The following is a 17640-nucleotide window of genomic DNA, read 5'->3' as shown; positions in this document are numbered from 1 at the left end:
GTTTTATAAAGAATATCTCTTTGGATTTGAGACTTTAGTCTTTGCAACTTTACAGATCTTCTTTATGCACCAAGAGCTTGTAACACTCCAAAGAGAAAGGAAAAATTAAAATCGCATCATATGACCCCTTTAATATTAAATATTGAGAAGCACAACTGTTTTCAACATTGATAATAATAATAGGAAATATGTTCTGAACACCAAATCAGCGTATTAAAATGATTTCTGAAGGATTATGTAACACTGAAGACTGGAATAATGGCTGCTGAAAAGTCAGCTGTGCCATCACATGAATAAATACATTTTAAAATGTTCAAGTAGAAACATTTTTTTTAATTGTGATATTTCATGATATTGCTGTTTTTGCTTTATTTTTGATCAAATAAATGCAGCCTTGGTGAGCGTTAAAAGAGACTTGTTTCAAAAACATGAAAAATCTTAACAACCATTAACTGGTTTCTTAAACAGGTTTTGCTTTAGTGCCCATATTTTGTATTGGACATCAAGTGCAATAAATGTTGCTATCTGCCTAATTTGGCTAGCTTCTACCAAATGACAGATTGGGCTCTTAGCCTTTGATGTCAACAGAAAATATGGGAAGCTTTTCATAAGCCTATTTATTTTGCTATCTATAACTTGGCTTAGTGTAACTAACCAATTAATCATGCATTTGTTTCTTCCCTGGTGACTGTGACTCAATCGGAACAGACCTGCAACTGTTTTTTTGGTGTTATTAGTTGGTTGTTTAATTGTTATATTCCTTGTGGTTTTTAACTTGATAAAATATGTTGCTCAGGCTGTGTGTGTGGTTTTTCATCAGTATGTTTGGAATAAGTATAGCATTTTTTCACTCCCACTTCAATGAACTCTGCCAGTACAAGTACTCTCCCCCTCCAGCCCTCCCCCTCTCTTTCTGTCACTCCCTCTCTCTCTCTTCCTGTCTTTACCATCTTCTCTCTCTCTGCCAGCTGTAGAGCTCTCACACACATTATGTAAGTATCTAGCACTTCTCTCTCTCTGTAAAGCAGAGTATAGCTCTTATATTTCATCTGCCATGTCATGGGACAGGTATGGAAATGCATGCATGTGTAATGTTTATTTGCATATGATGGTAGTTTACACAAATGTATTTGCGTTGCTGTTCAGAGTGTCTCACTGGGTCATAATGCCATTCTGTTGTCACCTATAGAGACTGAGTGAGGGACAGCTTTCTAAAGTGTCTGCAAAATCGGACAAGTGAGTATTTTTCCTGTTTGTGCAACTGATTATTTGAATATATTTATTACACATTAGCTGCTGGACTGAGTATGTTAGTGTTGTAATGTGTGTATCTTAAAGAGTTGCTGTACATTTATTGTTAATTATTTGTTTAGGAGTCTCTTGCTGCCAGTAGCAGAGGAAGAGGAGGCCATGCTAGAGGAGGCGGATGTGATATCAACTGGTGTGAACTCACCAGGTAGGAGGAAATACACCTGTGGATGTTACCTGTTGACCTTTGAAATAGGGATGTCAAATGTACTGCTTCTGACGACTGCTTTTGCAGCAATTGAATACACTTCTTGGTCAAAATGAAGTTGATTAATGGAAACAGATTTGCCAATGTCTATTTTTACGTTAAAATTAATCTGTGAACATTATTGACAAGAAAAAGAGAGAATCAGGAACTGTTATTAATTTATTTGTTTTCATTACTGACTGATTACTTGAATATTTACATAAGAAAACTTAAAGCGATGTGTTCAAAAATTGACAAACGCTTGAAGGCTGCATGCCATTCTAATTTAATTTGTTAATATTTATATTCATGTTTTGCTTTTTAAATATGTTCAATAGCAATTTGGCTTTTGCTATGGTTTTGAAATTGAGTGTGAATTATGAAAGTCTACATTAACATTACTCTCACCTTGTCTGCTCACTAGGTTTCGGATCAGAGCTGCTATTTAAGTGTCTTTTCTTTCTTTATTTTTCTTTTTAGACAAAGACAAATCAGACAGCAAAAGGACAGTGGTCACATCTGATTCAAACTCCGCAGCCTCAGCTGACTCATTGAAGGATCCTTCTGAAAAAGCGAAGGACATGACCTTTGACCCCACAGTCAGTGAGGGTAATCTTCCAACAATCTCTGCTGTGCAAGGCTCCAAAAAAGACCCTCTGACTCTGAGGAACAAGCTCAAGAAGGTAAGAGCCATTCTCACTAGAATCTATGAACTAAGCAAAATACAACAAAAGCCTGGAGAATCTGGTCCTACCTGCTTTGCCAAGTATTTTCATTTTAATTACACGTGATTGTGTTCTTATTAATAAATGTAACATGCCGTCTAATGCCCAGTGTGAACTATATGCTGAACTTGACATGCCTGGGTTGTACATTTAAAATGAAATGGTCCTCTTACAGGAAATGAGCAGTATGGAAGCCATTGAGGAGCAAAAAGCTCAGGAGGATGGCGAGCCTTCAGTGGCCACAGAAAAAGAAGGTAGATAAATGATCTCTCTCTCTCCCTGTCTGCCTCTTTCTCATCTATTTCTGCTTGTTTCCCATCAATGTCAGTCTCCTCTACCTCCCTCAGGTGACACATCTGTCATCTCTGAAAATGCCAGCGATTCCACCAAAGATGACAAGAACAGGTTATAATGCTTTGTGTACTGAATTTATATCCATAAATTTTAATCTGATTCAAGCATGTCTTCACATGACTCACTTGACATATTCATATTCCCATTAATCTGAAATGTGCTTTTCATCTGCAGCCTGTCACCAAGTGACAAAGAGATAGAGGTGAGGTGTTTTTTGTTTTTTTCATTCAGTCCCATTTCAACATAGTGTATGTATGGTTAACTATATTTTAAAATGTGAAAAGCATACATACATATACAGGTGCATCTCAATAAATTAGAATGTCGTGGAAAAGTTCATTTATTTCAATATCATAATGTATTCCTAAAATCTGTGTGAAATGGTAGCTGATTAACAAGGGTGTAGAAGCACCGAACCCTGATTGTAAGCCTAAAATAGACCTTTCCTGTAAAGTTATCCCTCAATTCTGATTGGTTAATTGGAATGTTGTTCCAGGATCAACAAGGATGTTGATCCAGGAACATGTTGTACTTGGTGAAATCACGGTCACTATATATATATATATATATATATATATATATATACTAAAAAGTATAATACCTTAGAAAAATTGCAGAAGAATATGCAGACTGCTACACATATAATAATAATAATAATAGTTGATTGTCTTCAATTGAAATGGCTGGTGTTTGTATCTTAAGTTACACTGGTAGCTCATAAATAAATCCACACAAAATCTGAACACCTACGTTTTCATAATTAGTAAATTACAAAAAATTATACAGAATAGTTATTATGGTATAAAGATGTTTCATACAGACCTGAATTAGATTCTGAACTAGTGAATAACCTGAAATATGTTTTGTCAGTGATGTTTCTAGAGTGTTTACCATGTGATCTTCCTGCCAGGCGGAGTTCCACCGGCTCTCTCTGGGATTCAAATGTGACATGTTCACCCTGGAGAAGAGGCTACGCCTGGAGGAGCGTTCACGAGACCTGGCTGAGGAGAACGTCCGGAAGGAAGTGAACAGTTGTAAAGGTCTGCTGCAGGTCTGTGTCATTTTGTGCACTTGTTGCTGGTATACAATCAAAAAATACATGATCATGTATTGTCAATGCAAGCAAGTAGTACTTTGCTCTGGACAATGTTTTTTTAATATTTATATTTCAGAAAATTCTTACAGAAAATTTCTTCCAAAATTTGACCTGAATTCCTGTTTGAGCAAGTAGCTTGAACATAACACTGTTTTGTTATATAGGCCCTGATTCCACGGTGTGAGGAAGATAACCAGTCCATGGAGATGATCCATCGTCTGCAGAAGAACCTGGAAGTCCTCATCCAATCCATGACCAGAGTGTCCAGCCGTTCAGAGATGCTCGGGGCCATTCATCAGGTTTGTGTGTTTACTCAGGCCATTCAGAGTGCTAAAATAGCCCTCTAATGCCAAAGTTAACAAAGATGCCTGCTTGTTTGCACCTCAATTTCCTTGCATGTGTAGGAGACCAGAGTGGGTAAAACGGTGGAGGTGATGATTCAACATGTAGAGAACTTGAGGAGGATGTACACCAAAGAGCACGCAGAGCTGTTAGAGCTCAGGGAGAACTTCACGCCGAATGAGAGGTCTTTTGGGTCCCACACTGAGAGGGGTAAGTTGATTATTATTCTTGGTAAACTTGTAAAAAAAAAAAAAAAAGTGGTAATACCAGTCTCTCTTTTGTCTATCCACATGGGTTTTCTTTTGTGATTGCAGATGATTTTAGAAACAAGAAGCAGTCAACCGCAAACATTTTCAAAGTGAGTTAAGGCACAAAACACACCACTTCCAAGATTGTGAATTCAGCTTGCTGAGTTAATTTTTACAGATTTTTGTGTTCTGTCCTTAGACCACTAGCCGACGCATCAGTATAGCTACCATTCCCCGCAGCAGTGGAGGACAGACCCATTTTGACATTGTGAGAAGTCCAGTTTCTTCTTAATGCTTTTGGTAGAAAAGAAGTGGAACATCTGAATAAACTCTGATTTCTAATTCACAGCCCAAAGACATGGCAGAAACTGAGGTAGAGAGACTCTCCCGCCGATCACCATGGTAAGTGTTCTGATGCTGTTTTGAGATTGCATGGTCCATAAAACACGACCGGAGCCCTGCCTGTCAGTATTAGTCCACCAAAAAATGGGTTAGTGAGACCCAAAACTTATCAGAACAAGATTTATTCATTAGGCTGATACTTTTATTCAAACAATTTCAAATTATACACCTATCAGTAGGATCTCTGGAAATGGAACTCATGACTTTGGCATTGTTAGCGCCATTCTTTATTGGAGTCGTATGCCAGTTGGTTTTATAATACTGTGTGCACATCTTTGCACGAGAGAAAGGATGTCATGGTTGTGTGTCGACCGCTTTACAGGAACATGGCAGCCAAGAGGCCACCACTAAAGCGCTTCATTAGCTCTGGTACTTGGGCTGACATAGATGAGCCCACTCTGATGAATAGGTAAGGTCACGTTGTGAAGATCTGTTGTGCACCTTTCGTCTTTCGCACAGATTTCATGTCAAAACCATAAAGCTCATGTGCCATCAAAAGGTCATGCCATGCAGAGCCACAGTAAAGCCTTTGAGCCAAGATGGTGGACACTCAGTGCACTGTGAACTTTGCACAGGTATGGATATGACACAGACTCTCACTCAGAGAAGGAGCGGAAAGAGGAACCAGAGGAAAGAAGGACTAGCATAACAGAACTAGGCATCAAAATCACCTCCTTCTTAATGCCAAATAAAACGTTAGTGTACCTCCCGCCTCCATTATTCTCTGCTACAGCATTCAGGCATTATCTACTACAAATCGAGGGTTTTCTGTCAAAAATGTCACTGCCTTTTGCTCCTGCAGCTAAGCTAAGAAAATCTAACTTTAAATATGGACACCCACAAAGTTCATCAGCTTTGCTTTCTCTTCAGCAGAAAAATGAAACCAGTGCTGACACACTGCATGTCTTCTGCTTCGGTTTACAGCAAATGAGCAGCCCATCTGTGGTTTCAGAGAGAAGACAAAGTTCTTAAATCTGTTTTTCCCCCACATTGGTGGACAGTTGTGGGCATTTGGCAATGTACTCTGATCCCAGAGTTGTGTGCTGTGCTGATGTTCTCTCTGGTATTTTCTTAAACAGGATAAGTGGTAGACCGATAAATAGAGAGCAGGATGGAGATATGTGGAGATATATGTTCAAAAGTTTGGAGTCAAGCTAAGCAAAAATGACAGTAAAACATTTAGAATGTTATTTAAAATGTTCTTTTGAACTTTTTATTTAAAGAATGCAGAAAAAATGTTTCAAGGTTTCCACAAAAATATTAAGCAGTTTTTAATATTGATTATAAGAAAAGTTTGATGAGCATCAAATCAGCATATTAGAATGGTTTCTAGAGGATTTTGTAACACCGAAAACTGAAAATCCAGCTTTGCCATCACAGGAATAAATTACATTTTAAAATGTATTAAAATAGAAAATTGTTATTTTAAGTTGTAATAATATTGTATAATAATACTGTATTTACAGTTTTTTAAAATCAAATACATGTAGCCTTGGCGAGCATAATTCTTTCAAAAACAAAACAAAAATCTTACAGACTCCAAGCTTTTGAATGGTGGTGTGTGTGTGTGTATATAATTAAAAAAATTAAAGGCAATTAAATTGGCAGAATGGCTGCTTCTGTTATTGGCAGACCTCAAAATGGTCAAGTATTGGCCAACTACTCTGTCTGACCAATGTATATCAGTCTATTACAGAACTCCTGTTTGTCTTGAAACATCGAAACATTCTTGTTTGTCTTGTTTATCATGTACTATGTCAAACATTGCTTTCAGCAACAGCTGTCATCTTTCACATTGCTCTGAATGTTCAATGTTTTTTCTTCAGGTCGCCTCAGCCGTTTCACCTATTCAGACTGTCTTTCCCTTTTTTATTTTATTTTTTTAAATGACCTGCTGTTTTCTAATGAAAATAGGGCCCAGAACATACTCTACACAAGTATGTGTATGCCAGTGCTTCTAGCTATGTAAACTTGATTTCATGCTAAATATGTACGATGAAACCACACGGTTGCGTTTACCTACTTGGACAGAGTATGTTTCTGGGCTAAGGATATATAAAGTGCTCATTACAATGACATGAACATTTTACTTGCTCCTTCCTGATTTAGCATAAGAAAAGATGGTATGCTGTTGTACTTTCCTCTTTAAATGTTTCTTTCATTCTCCATCCCAGTCCCAGCCCCAGCCCAACAGATCACGCTCCACCCAGTCTGATGGAGGGGAGGCCTGCAGTGTCCAGAGGCACCAGGGGTATCTGGATTTGGGTGGCCTTGCTTGTAGTTCTAGCTGTTCTACTGGCTCTGTTGGCCAGCCTGATGTTACAGCCTGCAGTAGATGCAGCACCTGTGGGCACCGGAGACTCCTGGATGACCATCCAGCAGCTTCTGTGGCCCTATACTGGGCTGAGGCACAACGGCCAGCCCCCTGTGTGACACCAGGGGGTTCGGCAAGGCTGCAGTGGCTGGTCCTGACATTCAGAAAAAACTCCGGCTACAAGAACTGTGATGCAACACTGCCGCCTGTCTTTCTAAAAGAACACTTTGTGACCATTTATTACCGAAGGTAAAAAGAAAAGTGGCCGTCTCGAGAGAGATGTGCTGAAAAATGCAGACTGCTTGGATGCTGTGTACGCAAACCGTAGTGTTGGCCATGTATGTAATAAGCACTTTTATGAGACCGTCAGTGCCAGCAAGTCACAAGGAGGATATTTGGATAGGAGTGAGATGAGCAGACTGCAACAATGTGAATGTCAAATATTATATATCGGTTGCCCGAAAAGGCTGCCTTTTTAAACATTTTGAAATTGATCAGTGTATTTTTATGGGCAGTTTGAAAAAGTAAGATGAAACATTTTTAAAAATATATTTTTTCTTTTTGTTAACTTATTTTACAGTTTTATGCAGTAGAGTTTTTTTTCAATATTATTAATTGTTACAAACACATGGTTTTTAATCCTCATAAAGCTGTTGGTTTGGTGTTCATTGTAAAAAGTTCCTATACTTTTGTATGTTCCAAAGAGGGGGGAGAGAAACTTTGCACAATAAAAGAAACTGATCCAACTAATCTCATTATTTACTGTGCAAACCAAGCTAAATTGATCTTAAAGCTTCAGTCAGTTTGGGTGTTTAATACTCGTTTGGGTGTGTTCTTATTTTAGTTTATCCAAAGCTGGTGGTATAAAATTAAGTAAATGAATTATTTCCAAATGGCATGTAATTCAACAAGTATAACAATCTATAAATCGAGGAGAATCTCACCAAACATGCCTGGGTCATATTTCAGCCCCCAAAATAATATATTATTAATAGAATTTATGATTAAATGAAGATTGTTATTAAAAGTTTTTTAGAATAAGGTACACCTGCGAGTTTCTGTAATATTCTGCATTTAGGAACAATTTTTCAATGAAAGATTTAGATACCACCACACAGGAAATGAGTCTATCTCTATCTCAATCTATCTACTGTGTGTATATATACTGTATATTTATTGCTTATGTTATAAATAATCATTTGAGTCCACCTGCCTATAAAGAAGTTTACAGGATGTTATTATATCTCCGCATATCAAGATGTTGCAATGATTATTCAAAACAGGTATCAGATGTTTTAGATATTAGTGTGTATGTGTGTAGTCTTTCTGGATGTGTATGCTTTTTTTTTCTCAGGAATATGTGAGGACACGTGTTGCACACCGAAGCCTCTGTACTGTGTGTAGAGATAGTGAGACTGACAGACTCTGGCTTGGCCCTCGGTCAGCTCAGGAGAGAAGCTGTCGTCATGCTCCTTCATCTTCAGATGCTGGTTCCTCTGAGCACCCAGCAGGTAAAGAGACCATGCCTCCTCAGCCACAACTGTTCACATGTCTACAGAACATTAAAGGTCAAAAGTGCTGCCTGCTTACAAAGAACATCTGTACAGTAGTTTAATAGTACTTCAGTCAGTCTGTCAGAGTGTATGACGTACCTGAAGAACAAGCTGCTCTTGTCCGCATTGTGTGTTTCAGCGGCTCCAGGAAAAAGCCACGGGTGAGGACATTAGAGCCATTTGTTCATACACTGTGTGCTCTATTAATGGGTCCTAGAAATGGAAAAAACATGGATAAAAATATATTTAGGTAAGCTCAAAGTTGCTACGCCATGGGTTTCTATGACTGGTCCATTAAAAAGGAATTAGTGAAAGAACTCAACTCTTCCAAAAGAAGGGTTCCACATCAATGCCATAGAAGAACCATTTTTTGCTTAGTGTTAGGAGCATTTTTATAATCTAAAGAACCTTTTGAAGACCCCTTTGTGCAATAGACCTTTTACTCTACTTCATATTATGTTTTTCATGGAACCATCGATGCCAATACAGAAAATGTTTTTAAGAGTGTAAGGCAATTCAGCCCCTTGGTTACCTTTGGGTTGATGCTGACGTACTTGTCTGAATACTCATTCACAAATATACTGATTCCAGCTCTCTGCATGGCCTTCTGCAGTTCTGAGGGGCTCATCCACTTCCCTAGAAGATGATCTAGGTTCTTTGTTTCCTCCATGTGCAGCATACATTGCTTACCCTGAGAAACAAAAAGCTATCGATCAGTACTGGTGATGCACACAGGGAGAAAATTATTGTTGTAGCCTTCGGTATGTATTGAACTGTTGGTCTTAGATAAATGAAATGGCTCAATGACTGGATGCAGTTTTTGGATCCATTAATTTATTCAAAAATATATTAAAAATGCAATTCAAACATGCAATAACTTGAGTGCATCTATTCAGTGATGTTAACTTTTTCACTGCTAATATTTGAAAAGTTTTTGACCTCCAAATCAAAGTCATGGTGCAATGAACATGCATAAACAGGCAGGAAAAAAATGTAACCGGAAATTTCAGAGAGAGGACCCCTTCAGGCTGTCTATCAAGGTAAATCATTTTAAATGTAAGGACAAAATATCCCCTTTTTGGCAAGGCAAAGCTAAGTTGTAAAATGTCATATGGTGCAAAATTACTGATAATCATTAAGTAATTCATGATACTAAGATGTGAATATAACGGGGAGCAGAGACTGTTTATTCAAGACAAAATCTGATGCTACATATGTGTGGTGTCCATTGTTCACCGATCGGATCCCAATGTGCCATCCTCCAGAAACAATATTGAGTCAGGCAGAGCTACAGTAACCCCTACAGGCAATGAGGCAACAGTGCTACTGTGTTCATCCAGCCTCACTGAGGTAGAGCTCTGAACGCGAGTCTGCTCTGTGGGATAGGGGAAGACCTGGAGACTCTTTTCTAACAGCTATGATAAAGCACAACAGTAAATGACAATTAACGCACATTGTTCTCTATGGTCTCTTTCAGACTGTCCCAGATTACGTCCAATGATGTACCTCTCTCATTTCCCAGCCCTTCACTATGCGAGACTGGGGCAGAAGATGGAAAACATCAAAGTAGAAGACTCCGCCAAGGGGTGTGAACTGCTGCAGAGCCACTATATGTACGTTAACACTGTCAATCACAGGTTCAGCTGGTGATGATGGGTCCTAGAAATGGAAAAAACATGGATAAAAATATATTTAGGTAAGCTCAAAGTTGCTACGCCATGGGTTTCTATGACTGGTCCATTAAAAAGGAATTAGTGAAAGAACTCAACTCTTCCAAAAGAAGGGTTCCACATCAATGCCATAGAAGAACCATTTTTTGCTTAGTGTTAGGAGCATTTTTATAATCTAAAGAACCTTTTGAAGACCCCTTTGTGCAATAGACCTTTTACTCTACTTCATATTATGTTTTTCATGGAACCATCGATGCCAATACAGAAAATGTTTTTAAGAGTGTAAGGCAATTCAGCCCCTTGGTTACCTTTGGGTTGATGCTGACGTACTTGTCTGAATACTCATTCACAAATATACTGATTCCAGCTCTCTGCATGGCCTTCTGCAGTTCTGAGGGGCTCATCCACTTCCCTAGAAGATGATCTAGGTTCTTTGTTTCCTCCATGTGCAGCATACATTGCTTACCCTGAGAAACAAAAAGCTATCGATCAGTACTGGTGATGCACACAGGGAGAAAATTATTGTTGTAGCCTTCGGTATGTATTGAACTGTTGGTCTTAGATAAATGAAATGGCTCAATGACTGGATGCAGTTTTTGGATCCATTAATTTATTCAAAAATATATTAAAAATGCAATTCAAACATGCAATAACTTGAGTGCATCTATTCAGTGATGTTAACTTTTTCACTGCTAATATTTGAAAAGTTTTTGACCTCCAAATCAAAGTCATGGTGCAATGAACATGCATAAACAGGCAGGAAAAAAATGTAACCGGAAATTTCAGAGAGAGGACCCCTTCAGGCTGTCTATCAAGGTAAATCATTTTAAATGTAAGGACAAAATATCCCCTTTTTGGCAAGGCAAAGCTAAGTTGTAAAATGTCATATGGTGCAAAATTACTGATAATCATTAAGTAATTCATGATACTAAGATGTGAATATAACGGGGAGCAGAGACTGTTTATTCAAGACAAAATCTGATGCTACATATGTGTGGTGTCCATTGTTCACCGATCGGATCCCAATGTGCCATCCTCCAGAAACAATATTGAGTCAGGCAGAGCTACAGTAACCCCTACAGGCAATGAGGCAACAGTGCTACTGTGTTCATCCAGCCTCACTGAGGTAGAGCTCTGAACGCGAGTCTGCTCTGTGGGATAGGGGAAGACCTGGAGACTCTTTTCTAACAGCTATGATAAAGCACAACAGTAAATGACAATTAACGCACATTGTTCTCTATGGTCTCTTTCAGACTGTCCCAGATTACGTCCAATGATGTACCTCTCTCATTTCCCAGCCCTTCACTATGCGAGACTGGGGCAGAAGATGGAAAACATCAAAGTAGAAGACTCCGCCAAGGGGTGTGAACTGCTGCAGAGCCACTATATGTACGTTAACACTGTCAATCACAGGTTCAGCTGGTGATGAGTTGGAACCATTTTGATCTAGAAACAATTTAATATAGTAATTAGTTACAAGAACCTAGCCATTACAGTGGTATTCCTAGTGATGCACATTATATCAATTGATATTCATTCTATTTTTTATTTAATAAATATTGAGCAGTGTTGCTATTATTACCCAAAACTATTAAAACTTGTTTTCATTAATTAAAATAAAGCTGACAATATAAATATTCGATGGAAAGCTTAGGAAAATAAATAAATAAAATAGAAATGGCAACTAACTGAAATTTCAGCTGTACTAAAATCACTAAAATAAAAATAAATTAGTTATTAATCTTTAGCAGATTTCTAAAATGGAAACATGTCTCTCATACTTTGTTATAATGTAATGCCTAAATTCACTTGCAGTATGTATTTTTATACATGAATAGTAGTATAGAATTTTAATATCAGTGATTTATTGGTTATCAGCCTAACATCAAAATAATTTTCAGCTGCTTTTTTGGGGGGGGGCTAAAATATTGGTTTTGAACGCGCCTCATCCAATAAGAATTGAAAGACTTATTAAAGCAATAAGCCAAGAGAGGCTGTATGTTAAAGTAAATTTACCATAGTTCAGGAGCATAATGTGAAGTGCTGTGACATCCTTCAGTGCTTTACTGATTCTATGAAATCGTGGCAGCAGATTAAAATAACAGGGTTAATTAAAAGTAATAATAATAACCACAATAAATAATTGTTCTGGCAAATAATTGGCGTATCTGATAATATTAAACACACTGGACTTAATTATTATTATTATTATTATTATTATTATTATAATTCAACGAATGTGCATATTTTGCCTGTTATATATATGAGCTTCACAGTAGATTTAAGAGATCTACTTTAGATCCATTTTATAATGATTTAAATCACTGGTAGTATTATACATATAACAGTTAACTAAAACATTGTTATTTTTTTAGGGATGCACCGAAATGAAAATTCTGGATGCACTTGGCCAAAAACAGAAACCGAAAATGCTTTTTAATCATTATTTATGTAATTAAATAATATAAAATAATTTTGTAAGACTTTTTTAATTTGTCAATAATTTTAATTATACTGAATTTAAAAAGTACAAGCCAATAAAATAATCACAGTTTTACTGAAAGTAAAACATAAAAATTGGACAGAAAATATATTAATATTAAATATCAATATATTATTTTTAGGGATGCACTGACATTTTGTCTGCCGAAAATGGCATTTTTAGGTTTTGGCCGAAAGTGAAAAACAGCCAAAAATATGCCATTTTCGTGCAATAATTTTCGGCTGCCGAAATTTTTAAATTTCGGTGCATCCCTATTATTTTTATGTGATGAAGATTTCAACATCATTTAATTTTGTTTAATATAAGGACAAAGAAGAAAGAAATTAGGAAAATCAGGAAGTGAAATATGAAAAGTCCAAACCAGCTTCTAATGCTGTTGTGATTTCCTCCATCTGACTTTCTCCTTCCTCTAACGGCTTGACTGAAGAGCTCTTCCTCCACTCTTTAGCTGAGATCACACTTACAGCACTCTGACACATGGACACGCACTGATATTAACAGCAACAGAAGCAACTAGAAAATAAGTACATACACATGATCAAAGCCTCACTTACCCTCTTTCTGCTCTCTGATCTGACCGAACGAATGTCTTCCTCCACTGGCTTTGAGCTTTCTCCCTCATCCCCCTCTCCATCCAGCTATCTATCCTCAGCGCTCTCAGTTGGTGGAGTGAGAATGGCTTCCATCATGGATCTCCTGTTCTCGCTCGCTGTGGTGGGACAGGTGATCGTATCGTGTGTGAAGGATCCGAACAGCAATGTCATGCACAGCAAGTGGCTTTGACAACTCAAAGCCCAGACCCACCTCCTCAAACCGGAAACCTTTAAACCTGGAAACATGTATTGTCAAGTTTTTCCTTTATCCCACAATAGGGCCTAAAATTCACCATGGAGACACACAAACCTTGGGTTTTTGTTGAGGTTCGCCCACATACAAAGAGTGATATTTTCATCCTGGACTACAGTCTGCATGTTGCCGGTCTCAATGTCAGAATGAGAATTTGCGGACTGGATGGAGAGCAAAAGACACACATCTGATCTGTCTTGAAATAGAAGTGAGCTTCATAGGAACATCTCAGTATAGCTCTTAACTTCAGAAGCTCCTCAGTGGCCTGGTTGAGTTTGAAGTGGATGAGACACTGTAGACACAGGAGTGTTTCTCGATACTGCTGAGCAACACAAGGATTGGGATCCTTGCTCATGAGAAAGTCCAGTTCGTTTGTTAACTGTCCAAGAGAAATAGTTAAGGTCCATTCACACCAAAAAAGAGAACTATATTGGCGCCCATACGAGTGGCCGATAACTTTCTTTTTAACATAGGCACGTACTGCAGTTTTGTCGCCTGCTGCTTTAAATGCTCAAGCTTAAAGTCAGTGTATTCTAATTGGCTGTCAATGTTTTTATAGCTCATCAGATGGAAAAAAAATGTTCTGGAAGTGTTTCCAATAATATCCTCTGTGTCATTACATGTACCTAAATTTAGAATGATTACTAAAATGTTGAAGTTATACTTATCAGTTCATGGTGAAAATAGCTTTAATTCAGTGATATTTTATGCGTTTTTTATCATTCATCAGACAGAGATAAAAGTTGGATCCTTAATAATGAACATGATTTGAGGTACCACTTATGGACCTCAAATGGAGTTATGTGCCAATGTTTAATACTAAAAGTATCATGAGCAGCAATAATAGTGATCCTTGACTTATCAGGATCATCTCAGTCATCAATAACTGACTTGAATAAACCAAAAACAACAGATCCAGAGTGTTGGTCTTACCTGATAAGCCAGAGCACAGTTCTCCAAAACCCGCTGGATCGGGGTTTCTGAGTCTTCTCTCCACAAACTGATGAAGGAGTTGATTTCTGGTTGCACCGATGGATCTGGACTGCCGTCGCAATGCATGTAACGCTCCCACTATAAAGACCAGAGACCAATTTATCTTTTATTGCACCTGAGACGTCTGAATAGAGCTACACGAGTCTTGTACCTTAGCTTTGTCCCTGCATTCAGATTCCCACGTAGTGACTGCAGAGTGATTCTCATCTAGAATGTGCCGCAGTTCCTTCAGCTCGTCCTCTCTGCGCTCTCTGTCCTGTGGACATTGACATTAGTGGCATATGCACTAAGCACTGCAGGGAAATGTCTGAAACACAATTGTGAATGTTCAAATGGAAGTTCATCAGACCTTTAACTCGAGTAGCTCTTGTTTCTCTTGTTCTATTCGCTCCCTCTCCAGCCGCTCATGCTCCTCACGCTCAGCAATGACACAAGCTTCTTCTACAGGACAGAAACACAGTATATAGGTTTGTTTATTATCAATGTAAAAACTAATTTAAAATTAGTTGAATTAATATTGCAGATGCACCTTCCTCTCTCCGTCTTTGTTCATCTGCCTCTCTTTGCAGTCTCTCCCTCTCAGCCTTGCTGATGTTTCCCTCTTTCTTTTTTGCAGACTGGATGCAAAATGCAAATTATTTATATTGCGAAAACTGAGCAGATTATTATTATTATTTTACTTTGAATGTCTTTTAAAGCTTGGTTTAAAGTTTGAAGCTATTATACAAATATTCTACAAAATGTAATAGTTATGTGTGTGGAAAAATGAAGAGATGTTATTTAAAACTTTATTTGACTGAAAAATGTGGGGTTTTATTTTTAAATTCAAAGCTGACCTACAAACATTAATAATTTGAATACAATTAAAGGTCATTTTAAATTGAAAGCGGTTTACAAACATATTTACTCCCATCAAACAACATATCTTTCCATCCTTTGGTGGCTGTTAAAGGAGACATAAAAATAAACTTATTACGGGGAAAACTTTAACGTTACAGAAAAAAAAGTAAATGATAAATCAGACAAACATTGCTATCAAATGCCAGGATATTTAAACATAACATTTTGGCTCGGGACTTTCGCTTTTGCTGCTTATGTTTCATTAAATATGAAGCCAGAAGAAAGATTTATTGCATATATATGCAGATTTTTTGGTACTTTGACTAGCATTTTTCTTTAATTAAAACATTAAAACTTGACTCACCATGTTCACGAGCTCTCAGGCAGTGTAGGAGTAAACAATAAATCAGACAAACATTGCTATCAAATGCCAGGATATTTAAACATAACATTTTCGCTTTTGCTGCTTATGTTTCATTAAATATGAAGCCAGAAGAAAGATTTATTGCATATATATGCAGATTTTTTGGTACTTTCACTAACATTTTTCTTTAATTAAAACATTAAAACTTGACTCACCATGTTCACGAGCTCTCAGGCAGTGTAGGCGTGCGTCCTGTAACTATAGAGACGACTCACGAGAGATAGAAAACAATCAGCTCCAAAGATGATCTGCTCTAAGCGGAACACGGTTAATAGAAAACGTTCCCCCAAAGAAAATAGGTTGGAGAAATAACAAGCAACCATTAAAAGTGTACTCAGCGGCTTGAGACAGTAGTCCAGTGGAGTTTTGTTGTTTTTGTAAGAAATAAGCTTGTATTAAAGGTTCAATATTGCCATCTCCTGGCCACGCTTAATAACGCTTTGACTGTTGCAGCAATATTGTGTTTTTACACAAGATGGCTTAAAGGATGAGTCGTCTTCGTCTTTTCAGCACAAAGTGCGTTTCATCTTCACTGCACGTCGTTCCATGCTTCGCTGTTTGGATTTAAGATTAGGTAAACTAAAACTAATCTATTCCGTGGTGAGTCAACTACCCTCATTCCAACTGCAAATTGTACGTGTACAGTGAAATCATTTTGAAATGCAGTAACTGTTATTTAGTGTCCAAATGTAGCTACTTTTCTCATACCTTTTCTGTTCTCATCACACTAGACATTTCTAACTGGTTATGGTAAAGGTTATTTACAAAAAGCATGACGCATTCTATTCATAATGCAGTTTTCAGAGTTAATTTGTTAATTAATTTGTTAATGTTGAACTGGATCCTCATTTTTTCCCCCAGTGGCGCCTCAAGGTGATCTCATGTTCTGCAACACCGCACCAGTGTCCCTAAATTGTTGCCCATCATTCCAGGCACTGCCCCATTGCAAAGTGAGTAAACCTTTGGGGGCTGACGCTATTAAGGGTAAAGTCATTGCCCTAAAATAATCTGCTGATCAAAGGTAATGTGCACTTCATATGTGTGGGACAGTCCTCACCCGTCTCGAGGAAGCCGCACATCCAGCCTTTTGGGAACCTGTCCACTCACCCAGGCTGTTCTTCCCTGCATTACGCTGCACAGGTCTGTCCTCGCCATCTGGAGTTTCATCTGTGTGCTTTTTACACACCACATGTCTATCCAGACACTGAAACGGGAGCGTGACATTGTCATGACAAATGCTGCCGCGTGTTACACAGACAGAAAATAACATCATTGCATTTGTTTGGATCATTCATATTGTTTGTAAATATGGTATCTATCTATCTATCTGTCTGTCTTTCTGTCTGTCCGTCATCCATCTGTCTGTCTGTCTGTGTATTTAAGGCTTTATAATAATTCAGTTATCCAGTCTTTTTGAGCAAACAAACATTATTATAATTTTTTTTGCTCCATACACTCTACAGATCTTATCTCCAGACTGCCAAAGAAGCTTGCAGACATACAGGTGCAGCACAGGAGTTGTCGCATGCTCATTGACACACAGCATGGAGTGTATAAAAGCCCTAAATCAGGTAAGTTACTGGGGTATTTATAAAGCTAATCGAAAAAGGTGTTTTCTTGTCAAAACGAAAGAAGAAGAAAAAAGCTGTTTACCATACGCTTCCTTGAACTTCGCTTGAGTTGAACAACAGCAAACCAGATATTGCTGGTTTAGGCTTGTGTGAGGCCAATCTTTCGCTTTATAATTCTCTGGTAGAGTCACATCATTACAGAAGCTTTTATTTGCATCACTACTGACATTTAGCCTGGATGGATGACTTTTTCCTCTCATTATT

At 37.8% G+C, this 17640-nt stretch overlaps 1 protein-coding gene and 1 pseudogene across 1 annotated transcript in view; one reads left to right on the top strand and one right to left on the bottom strand.

Annotated features, from left to right (window-relative positions):
- Positions 1-7734, top strand: part of lrmp (lymphoid-restricted membrane protein) — a 36860-nt gene extending 29126 nt beyond the window's left edge. The window contains exons 16-30 of the mRNA XM_016282915.1: positions 1190-1236; positions 1374-1456; positions 1976-2178; positions 2396-2474; positions 2568-2625; positions 2749-2776; positions 3485-3625; positions 3835-3969; positions 4075-4222; positions 4327-4370; positions 4460-4528; positions 4610-4662; positions 4985-5071; positions 5238-5357; positions 6837-7734. Coding sequence (XP_016138401.1) covers positions 1190-1236; positions 1374-1456; positions 1976-2178; positions 2396-2474; positions 2568-2625; positions 2749-2776; positions 3485-3625; positions 3835-3969; positions 4075-4222; positions 4327-4370; positions 4460-4528; positions 4610-4662; positions 4985-5071; positions 5238-5357; positions 6837-7095 — 1554 coding nt within the window. The 3' untranslated portion in view covers positions 7096-7734. The remainder of the gene's footprint in view (positions 1-1189; positions 1237-1373; positions 1457-1975; positions 2179-2395; positions 2475-2567; positions 2626-2748; positions 2777-3484; positions 3626-3834; positions 3970-4074; positions 4223-4326; positions 4371-4459; positions 4529-4609; positions 4663-4984; positions 5072-5237; positions 5358-6836) is intronic.
- Positions 7735-8195: 461 nt separating this feature from the next.
- On the bottom strand, positions 8196-16960 carry LOC107593159 (protein CASC1-like; annotated as a pseudogene).
- Positions 16961-17640: the final 680 nt, after the last annotated feature.

The sequence above is a fragment of the Sinocyclocheilus grahami genome, unplaced genomic scaffold (genome assembly GCF_001515645.1).
Source record: "Sinocyclocheilus grahami isolate Dianchi unplaced genomic scaffold, SAMN03320097.WGS_v1.1 scaffold1.1, whole genome shotgun sequence".
Classification (NCBI taxonomy): Eukaryota; Metazoa; Chordata; class Actinopteri; order Cypriniformes; family Cyprinidae; genus Sinocyclocheilus; species Sinocyclocheilus grahami.
This window is presented reverse-complemented; position numbering and strand designations above follow the sequence as displayed.